Source organism: Alnus glutinosa, chromosome 2, assembly GCF_958979055.1.
Source record: "Alnus glutinosa chromosome 2, dhAlnGlut1.1, whole genome shotgun sequence".
Taxonomy (NCBI): domain Eukaryota; kingdom Viridiplantae; phylum Streptophyta; class Magnoliopsida; order Fagales; family Betulaceae; genus Alnus; species Alnus glutinosa.
This window is the reverse complement of record NC_084887.1, coordinates 24,386,157-24,396,558: the sequence shown is the minus strand read 5'-3', so window position 1 is coordinate 24,396,558 and position 10,402 is coordinate 24,386,157. Positions and strand designations below refer to the sequence as shown.

Genomic DNA, 10,402 nt, shown 5'->3' with positions numbered 1-10,402 from the left:
TTTTAATTATTTTTATGTTGTGAATAAAAATTAATTTTTATAGTTTAATATGATTGAAGTAGAAAATTTAAAAAATATTTATGATTTTCCGTATACGTTAAATACCGAGAAATAACATTATACACCGAAACAAACATAGCCTTAATTTTTCAAGAAAATTCACGGTGTAGATTCGATAAAATTAAGAAGCATCTATAAGATATATGCTAAAATTGATATTAATTATTTTGTAAGAGACAATGGTTGATATATAAATAATTATACCATGAAATATCTGAATAAATCTAAAGGATGGGATCTTAAAGATCGAGAATTGACGAAAATGAAAGTAATAATAATAATAGAAATGATAAAAAAAAAAAAAATGAGAAAGGACCCTTACCAGCTCGATTGATCACACTTTTCTTGGACTGTGACAAAAGCACTGGATTTGACCCCACTCCTCTCAGTGGGGGCTTTGCAATTTCAGAAAAAGACAGCGAGCGAGCAGGAGATGCGGGCGAGGCCCGAGATGAATCAATGACAAGCTAGTGCTTCCTTGGCTACAACATTCAATCTCCTCAAGACCGACCTCTAATCTTAGGTTGACCATTGGGGTGACGACTGACGTCTGCTTTGCCTTGCCATTGATGACTTTAACCAGTTCAAGTAAAAAAAAAATACGCAGAGTCCCTGAAGGAAGCAAAAAGAAGGTTGCAAATACAATCAAAACCAGTTCGACTTTTTGTGTCCTTTTGCAATTCCCTTTTACAAGCTACCTCAACAAAATTCCATATTTATTCAAATCAGCCTCTAAAATGGCCAATGCACTCCAAGCATGTTGTACCTGCATGTCTCACGTCTTTCTATCCATCAGTTAAAGGTCAATCTGTTTTTTTTTCTTTCTTTTTCCTGCAATGCAATCAAAAATTCCTTGAAAAGCATTAACACAGACGACAGATGCTTTGTAATTACGTTTAGTATTTAGAAATTTCGAAAAAACGTTTGCTAATCATATCTGCTCTAAAACGATCAATCAATTGGAAGCTTTTTTATTAAGTAACCGACATAAAACTTAGCATTCATATAAGTGCCTCTATAATTCATTCATCTTATGTGAACGGGAATGTTACAATCTCGTCATTACTCATGTCTTCGTCAAGGCCATGTAATACAGTGTTCTAGATCATAGACTTAAGAAAAATGTTAACCATATTCCACCATTTAGTAATCTATTTGCCAAAGGTACACCTATTCTAGGCATTTGTTTTTTTTTTTCTTCTGACATGTAAGGATTTAATTAGTTGGACAGCTTGAACCCACTATTTGACACTGACAACAATGTCGGCATAATTCATTCACTTGATAGTACTCATGGAGAATCGAAGAAATGATTGTCAATTGAGTGTGAAACCCAGATAGAGTGGTGTTCTACATATATGGCATTGGCAACTGTTAAAATTAATAGTCATGGAGACTTGGCCATATATACATTTGTCGATGTGCAAATATAATATTAAGCATATCTATTCGTTTAAGACAAATATAGGTAGGATAAGAACATGAAATATGTTTTACTTGCTTCTTCTTCTTGTTTTATTTTGTTTTTTTTATACAAGATTTGAATTGAACACCCAACTTAATTAATCGATCAAAAACCCCTCGAAGATGATAACCATCTGCATACTTGTCTTTAACACCCTCAGAATTCTGTATGCATGACACACTCACGTGTTACAAAAAATTACAAGTTACAAAAGATGACTTGTTCACGTGTACAATCATCACAATGAAGACAGATTCTTCAAACATAATGAAGAGAACAAAAAGCTACTATTTATGTCCAGAAGACTAGTGATTCTCTCACAATGACCAGTTCTTATAATTCAAAAGAAAGAGGTTAACTAACAAGGCGTTTTTTGAACTTGATAAACCAAGCTATAAATAAAATGTCATAAAATACACTAATTTCAAATTGCTATAGCATCTCCAACAACATCGATCCTTCCTGTTATGACTATAAACAAGATAGGGTTTTTCTTTGTCTTTACAAACCCGAGACCCACAAGTCAAGCCTGGGCAGTGGGCAGGAAACTTATGAGTCTTTACATGACTATGTAAGTCCAAGTAATACATTGTTCAATTCCTTCCTGTTATCCTTGCCTTCCAACCATAAACTCTCCAAAAATCTTCTACTAAGAACAAAAAGGAAAAAAAAAAAAAAAAAAAAAAAAAAAGAGTTCTGCAAAGAATTTCAGTAAATCCTACAGTTTCAATATTCTACAGGACTTGAAAACAACAACATTACACTGAGGGTGCATCGGCAAAGACCTCATCATAGATCATGTCATCATCACTGCCTGCCATGGCAAACAGCTCTGCATCCTTTTCTTCCTCATTTGAAAAATCCCGTTTTTCAAGCTTGGCATGTGCTGCAATGAATATCATCTTCTGAGCCCTTTCCAGACCCACCCTGGAATGTCTATGGACACAAACCCATTTCATGGAAGACCAATTACATCTGAATATGCAAGAGGTTGCATGGAGGAAAATGAGCCTCACTGCAACCTTACCCAGAGACTTAAACTCACTCAAGCAAGTTTCCCATACAAGTCTACTGCTCTGTGGGTGTGCAATTTTCATCTTTCCAGTAACAGGGTCTCTCTGTTTTACCTGAACGGCTTTAGCATAAAGAGGGTCTAGCCCTTCTGACCTCCATTTCATGAGCTCCATCAATGCAACATGAGCTTCTTCCCTGGAAACCAACCTGGTTATGAGCTTATCGACATCCTTTTCCTGCTCATGTGTCAAGCACTTGAATGGTGGAAGGTATTTTCCGCTCGTATCCCTCATCAAGTAAAGAGGGTCAAGTATAAATGCAGCCGACCATGCTGGGTGGTAGTTCTTTCTGAATCGCTTTTCAACGATATTTTCAACAGATCCCTCGGTAATGCTGAATTTGGCACACCAGTCCTTCACTTTGCTTCTCAACTCCTCCCAAAGAGGTAGGCATTTTCCAATTAATGGTCTCTCAGCCTCGATCTCCTGAACCATCTCTCTGATCAGCTTCACAAGCGAATAAACTGCCTCCAACTCATTCCAAAACCCCTCAGTTTGAATCAGCCCAGCAACTTCCCTCCCAATTGGATCCTCCACACAAATCAGCTTGTACGACTCATCCAGCACAACCATTTGGAGCACCCGTGCACAGCTCAGTATATCTTCCAACATAGCATAAACTGGTCCAAAATTCTTGGAAGTATCACATTTCGGTGAAGGAACTCGCAGCAGCCCAGTGTACTCAAGCTCCTGCATCTTGTACTTGAGGAAACTATTCCTAACTTGAGAAGTAGTATTTATAAAATTTGCAACTTTTGTGCAATTCTCGGTGACACTCCTGAAAAGTGGAAGTTCTTTGTTAAAATCCTTGATCAAACTAACAAACCCCTGAAGCTGACAAGAGAGATTTACCATCCATTGATTCTGAATCTCCAAGTTCCTCAATGCCTTGGCCTTATACTTGTCTGCAACTATCCCTACGCATCTCTGCACAGCACTCCCACACACACCAGTCACCGCTTCCCACAAAACCTCCTCCGCATACTTCGACGACACCATTCCTCCTGTAAACACCGCCTTCTGGAAAGCACTCATCCCATTTGGAAGATTAACCGTAAACTTAACCAAATTCTCTCCCTCGCAAGCGAATCCACAACAACTTTTTCCCTTCCACCCATCACTAGCAACCTGAAGAAACATTGTGTCTCTTATCCTAGCATCCGACTTAATCTTGATCTCATCAAACTTAGCATCAAGCCGAGCACCCGTAAGCTCGCGCCGCAACACCGCAGGCAAGCCCACCTGGTTAAGAAACGCTCTAAACTTGGGGTGCTCGAGGCTTGAAACTGAGACCGACCCACATGACTCGTAGAACCATTCTGCAAGTAATTCAAGCGCGGAATCAATCTGATCCTTGCTCAATGCAGGACCAGCTGACCCTTTGGGACTCTTAAGCCTTTTCACGCTATCTTGTAGCAATGCCAAAGCGCCCAAATCCTCTTTCCCGCCCGATAACACCAAATGGTGCTGATTCAGCCCGGAATTACTCACCACGCCAACCGAGTTCTGGCGCGGCGAGTAATTCGATTCGTCGCGGTTTTGGTTTTGACAAAACCGCGACGACTCGACCAAAGCTGAAGAATGAGATTGGTACAAAGAAGGAGAAGAACATGAATGCAAAGGATGAGTACCCATTTGAGAGCTTCGCTTTCTGTGATTCTGTAAAGACGGTAAAGGCGACGGTACCGACGATATCGGCACCGGAGAGAGCGAAGCGCTGCTGGGTCTGGGAGCAGAGCTGAAGTTGGGACAAGTACCCCTCTTCAAGTGCTCCGAGGCGGTTCTGGAGGGGTTGGAGGCGGAGAAAACGGCGTCGCACAAGGAGCACTTGAGTTTGACGGCTTTGGGGAGGTTGGTGTCAGCGTTGCGAAGGAGAATGGGCTCCAAATGGGTCCAATACCAGGCTCCTTTGCCCTTGATGGCCTTGGTTCGTACGGTGATAAGGCCTTCGTACCGCTTGTTCAAGGCCTTGGCGGCCATGTCCTCGGATAGAGCTAGAGTAGAAGGGTCAGTGGGGGTTGAGCTTGTGGATGCCATTGAAGAGAAAAAGAGAGACTAGATTGGTGAGGGAGTGATGGGTTTTGGTGGGTCTTCAAGAGTTCAGCGGAAGGCGTAATTGTTCACGGTGGTGGCGATGGTTGTTCCATGGAGATGAGGGCGGAGAAGAGAGTGAGAGAGACAGAGAGTGAACTGTTCGTAGAATTGTCTAGCCGAACTGCATGCTCGTGCCTGACGAGAGAAGAGAAGGTGGAGAGTGGGGGAGGCAGGTAGACTCAGGAGGAGGACTTGCGGGAGAGACCGAACGGGTCTAAATGTCTCCAGCTCTATATCTGGGGCATTCCCCTTTTCCCTTTTTCTTTCTCTATTTTTTATTTTATTTTAGCAAGTCTCCCTCATACCTTATATTCAATGTTCACTTTAAAAAGGGATTTTTTTATTTTTTATTTTTTATTTTTTTTTCGAATTTACGTGGGCCGAATGTCACATTCTAAGTTTCTAACTTTTCGAATTTAGAGCGCTTTTTTTCACAAAAAAAAAAAATAAAAAAAATTGAGAGATCATCCCCATGTAAAAGGTCAGGACTTGACTCTCATAGTCTATGTTTAGACACTCAGCTGACAATTTTTGAAATAATTTACAAATTCAAAATGAATTTAATATAAAATTAGTTGGTTAAGATTAAAAGGTTTAATTCGTTTAATTAAATTTGTTGACTTATGACTGACCTATATAGTCTTATATTTATGTTTCGGTCCGATTAATGAAAAAAGAACTAATAATTTTTTACACGATCTGTAAACCCGATACGAACGAAATACAAAATTAGCGGGTTAAGAATGATGGGTCTTACCCGATTAATTAAATGGGACGAATTATTATTAAGCCTATATCTTTGCATCGACACGATTCGAACCCCGACACGCAAATACGAATTGCCACCCATATTCACGAAGAATTATAAAATATGAAAGTGTTTGTAGTAATAATTACATTGAATTTCCTAAAACTTCCCCCCCCCCCCCCCCCTTTTCCAATGAAAGTTTTGTACTAGTATATTTACCTCAACTTTTTCATAAAAAATAAAAAAATAAAAAATAAAAAATAAAAAAAAAAATGAAGAAGAAGCTTTTGAAACAAATAAAAGTTAGTCCATGGATCATGCATCACTTGCTACTCAATCCCAAGCTTGGGTGGCATTCATTTATAGTCATATAATTCAAAACAGGATGGGATTAAATTTGAAGGATTGTAGTGAATAATGATAGGTCGTTTTGAGCTAGACAAGTGTATTGGTCATTGCAAAAGGAACAAGTCCATCAACCATTTAAGGATATCTTTGTCCTAAAATGCTTATTGCTCCGACCACAAAGAGGAAAGATTTTATTGCAAGCAATCTCAGTTGAGATTTAGATAAATCCATGGCTTGGATTGTTGGAAAACGATTTTAAGAAGACAGAAGAAGAGACCTCATGCATTTAGTCTTTCATCCCCCATCATATCTAATGAAAACGTTTATATCTCACCAAACCTAAATTTCTAGACAAATGAAAGAGTGCAAAAATTATTAACCGCGCATTCTAAAAATGTTTGATTTTCAAAATATAAAAATAGAAGAAGGATAAGAGAATACAAGAAAGTATTTCTTGTTATGATAATAATGTGAAGCTACGTTTGGTATATAACCATATATATGCATTGAATGGGGCTAGGCAATTGTAATAGCACCCACCATGGATTCTTTAAACTTTTCTTCCAAATTTTCAAAAATAATGCCACTTTTTCTATTTTGAAAAACAATCTACATCACATTTTTTTTTTAAAAATAAAAAATAAAAAATAAAATTGGAGAATGACTCTTTTTTTTTTTTTATTATTATTATTCTTTCTTTATTTTGGAGAATGAGTCTAGCAAAATGGAGACTCATGGAAAGATCATAAGAAGTTTTTTATTATTATTATTTTATTTTTTAGGTTAAAGAAGAGAGAAATTAATAAAATAAGGGATAAATAATGAATAGTGATCCTTCATGGATTCGGCTTAGGTCCTATTGAAAAAACAACCGGACATCTCCGGTTATCAACAAACTTGATTTACATAAATTACTTAAATTGAACGCTAAATCCTCACACATGAGCTTCTTGCGAAAATACAATCTCTTTTTACTCTTTAGTACACTATAATTTTAACCAAAGTTCTAAGCTAAAAACCATAATTTACACTTAAAAACTCGAATTACATATTTTGCCCTAAAAACGTTTGAACGTTCCTCGAGGATTGTTGGAACGGTGCTCAACACAGTGAGAACATTTTTGTCCTAGAATGTATTCTTCTCAATTACCTAACCAGAGCCTAATCTACCACTTTCCCTCAACTCCGAGAGGTTCTACAAACATTCTAAGGTGATCACAAAACATGAATCAATATTGAAAACAACCACGGTTACCACTTAAACTAAAATATCCCCCAAGAGCACAAATTTCTTCCCATTCCTCACATCTCCCTTGTTAAACAACTTAGGAATGTTGTAATTGTGTTGAAAGGTAACGGTTTAAGCCCTGACGTAGAGTCAAAACGAAAGCTAGCTCTCAAAGTCCTAAACTTTTATGCAAAAGCCTAGTATTCTACTTGAAGTACTTAACTTTTTAACATTATTAAGGAAATTTAACAAGTATTTAAACTACTATGAAATTAATGCTCTAACATGGAACATAACACATAAATCAAGACTAGATCAAACTTTCTTACCTCAAAGGTGTGAGCTCTTTGCCCTAAGAACACAAAATTTTAAGGAAAAACCCTTCTCCATCTCTCTTTGAGGTTGTTGTGGGCGAACCAAAATGGCTACCCTAAGTTTTCCTTAAGGTTTTGTAAGGCATCTCCTTTGTTTTCTCTAAATTTTGACACATTATAGTCACATGTGATTGTTCAAACATTCTGGCATAACACCATTATGACGGTGCACAGACCATTAGACCATTCGAACGTTGCACGTAAAACTTAAAAATCAAGCATTTTGAGTTTTGAGCTAGACCTTAGTTAGGAGCTCTGTGAGCCGAGTTTGAACACATGTTCAAAGCTTGGCTTGAGTCCAAGCCAGTTTGAACATGTGTGTTTTTTTAGCCAAGTCGAGTCTGAAAATTCAATATTCCATTTGACCCGGCTCGACCCGAGTACAGCATGAATGATAATGGCTCATAGTTGATGAACTTGGTGGATGATTACCAATGTAAACCATAACTATTTTATTTTAACGTGAGTAAACTGGAAGAAACATCTCTCAAAGACTCAAAAGCTCTTTTTGGTGTAAAATGGTTTTTTAAACTTGGAATATTGTTAATTTACTATAATTAAATCATAAATTGATGCCCCAATAAGTAGTTAAACCACGTCTGTCACACATTTAAGTCATCTCAACTGACATATGGAGAGTCCACAGCTCATTACGTTTAATACCATCACAATTAATTATATCAAGTTGTAGTTGAACGTTAATTGGCAAAATATGTATTCTAACAACTCCTTCTTGACTAATATGACAAAAAAAAAGAAGAAGAAGAAGATGAAGTAACGTACCGTCATTAGGTATGTGGAGGGGAAAAGTCAAAAAAAGTTGTCTTTATTCAGGTGAGAGGTGATTGCCAAATTCCTTAAAGTATACGGTGCTGTCTAACACTACATTACGCTTCATAAGTTGTAACGTCTTTCTCGCTTTTCGTATGCTTGTTTGAATTTTTTAAGTTGACAAGTACCGCCAAATATTTCAAGCTTGCCCATCCAAATGCTTTTTCCTTTTTCACTTTCCTATCTCTCGCATTCGACTCAAGTGTGATTAATTGTAGGGTTTTAATAACGAGTATCGAATATTTAAGTTCGGTTCGTTTAATTTTTTTTTTTTGTTTTGAAAATGAGCCGAATTCAACATTGAACTAGGTAATTTGCTCAAACTCTATTCATTTATTTTTCGAACGAATTCAAACTTCTTAGAGTATATTAGAATATTTGATTTAAGATATTTATTGTAATTATTGTTATCTCCTATAAATCAGATTTGATGATAATTAAATTAGCCATCAAATCACATTGATTTGATTACCATACTTATCTACCCAAACTCTTTCCAATTCTCTTATAAATAGGAGCATCATGTATTGTGAATTCATGAAGGAAAAAAAGCTAAATGTAGCCCTTTTGAGCTTTATCCTGTGGACATAGATCATAGACCGAACCACGTAAAACTCTTGTCTGAGTTGTCTCTATTTTATTATTTCCGCTATTGTCTTTATTTTTCTATGTGATTATCTTTTCTTTCAGTTCACGAGTTACTCAATTAATTTAGTCATTTTATATATAAAATAAAAGGTTAAATGCAATTCACCTCCAAAAGTTGTCACCCGTTTTCAATTTGGCTATCAAAGTATAAAAATTTGCAAGGTGCCCCCCACAAGTTTCCAGAATTTTCAATGCCGCCATTCCGTTTGCCTTATTCGTCAAACCAGATGAAATTTGCAACCCATGCGTGGCACGTGATTTTTTTGATGCAAGATTCTCCATTTTACCCTCACTTCAAAACGTCGTCGTTTTAATTTCCTTTCTTTCTCAAATTTTCTAGGAAACAAAATGGAGCACTAACCAATTCACATTCCTCAACTAGAAATCAAAAGAATCGCGAACTCAGATTCCAAATACAACCATTCACAAACAAAAGAAAATAAAAAGATAAATAAAATAAAATAAAAGGCTCAGATCAAAAAACAAGATCTACAGCGTTCACGTCGACGGTGACTCATGGAGGTTTCAACGGAAAATAGTGAGCTTGGAACTCGGTAGCGTCTCGATTTGTTCCTACGGCGTTCGATATTGTCACCTCCGAGATTCGACGACAAACCGTGAAGAACTACAAGGCGTCGCAAGGTCTCCTAACCCCGAAGATTCCCAAAACCCACTTCCCCTCGCCGCCGATCTGATAGAGAATCAGTTTTGCCCATTACACCATCGGATAAGAGATTGGTCCTTATCGACTCGGTTATGTGCAGTCCACCATTGGATCAGGGTTCGGACCGGGCCTAGATATGGATAGGCCTCCTTCGTTCATATTGATTGAGGTATTTTTGTATCGCATTTTCCCTTTGAAAATCGGACATGCTCCATTTGATCGGAAAATGCGTGAAATGGTTGAAGGTCAATTGTCTGCGTGGTTTCCAGCGTGGTCTGGGTGTCTCCAGCATGGTCTAGTTGTCTTCGGCGTGCTCTAGTGTCTCCAACGTGGTCTAGTTGCTGATGTGTCTCCGGCGTGGTTTGGTTGTCTAAAACACATGGGACTTTTTAAGGGCAATTCGGTAATTGATTGGTACAAAATGAGGGTAAAATGGAGAAACTTGCATCAAAAAAATCACGTGCCACGTATGGGTTGCGAATTCCGTTTGGTTTGATGGATAAGGCAGACAAAATGATGATATTGAACATTCTGAAAACTTTGTGGGGACGCATTGCAAATTTTTAAAATTGAAAATGGATAACAACTTTAGAGGGGATGAATTGTATTTAACCCTAAAGTAAATGTTGTGATTGTTTTTTTTTAAAAAAAAATTAATAGTAATTGTTAGTAATTTAATTATGATTAAATTTATTGTTTGAGTAATTAGAGAAATTAACTCAAATCTTAAATAATCTAATATCAATTTTATATGTTTATCTTGTAGTATATATATATATATACACACACACATATATAAATACATACAAAAGCTCATTCATATACATACAAATACACTTGTATCTATATCCAGAGTCACAATTACAATA

At 37.1% G+C, this 10,402-nt stretch overlaps 1 protein-coding gene across 1 annotated transcript; it reads right to left on the bottom strand.

The window, feature by feature from the left end:
• Positions 1–1,931: 1,931 nt before the first annotated feature.
• Positions 1,932–4,933, bottom strand: LOC133861871 (uncharacterized). Its single transcript, XM_062297690.1, has one exon. It carries the CDS (start codon positions 4,633–4,635, stop codon positions 2,284–2,286), a length of 2,352 nt encoding a protein of 783 aa, XP_062153674.1. The 5' UTR covers positions 4,636–4,933; the 3' UTR covers positions 1,932–2,283.
• Positions 4,934–10,402: the final 5,469 nt, after the last annotated feature.

Coding starts and splice junctions, on each gene's coding strand:
- LOC133861871 (XM_062297690.1), bottom strand. CDS start 4,635: ATGGCATCCACAAGCTCAACCCCCACTGACCCTTCTACTCTAGCTCTA.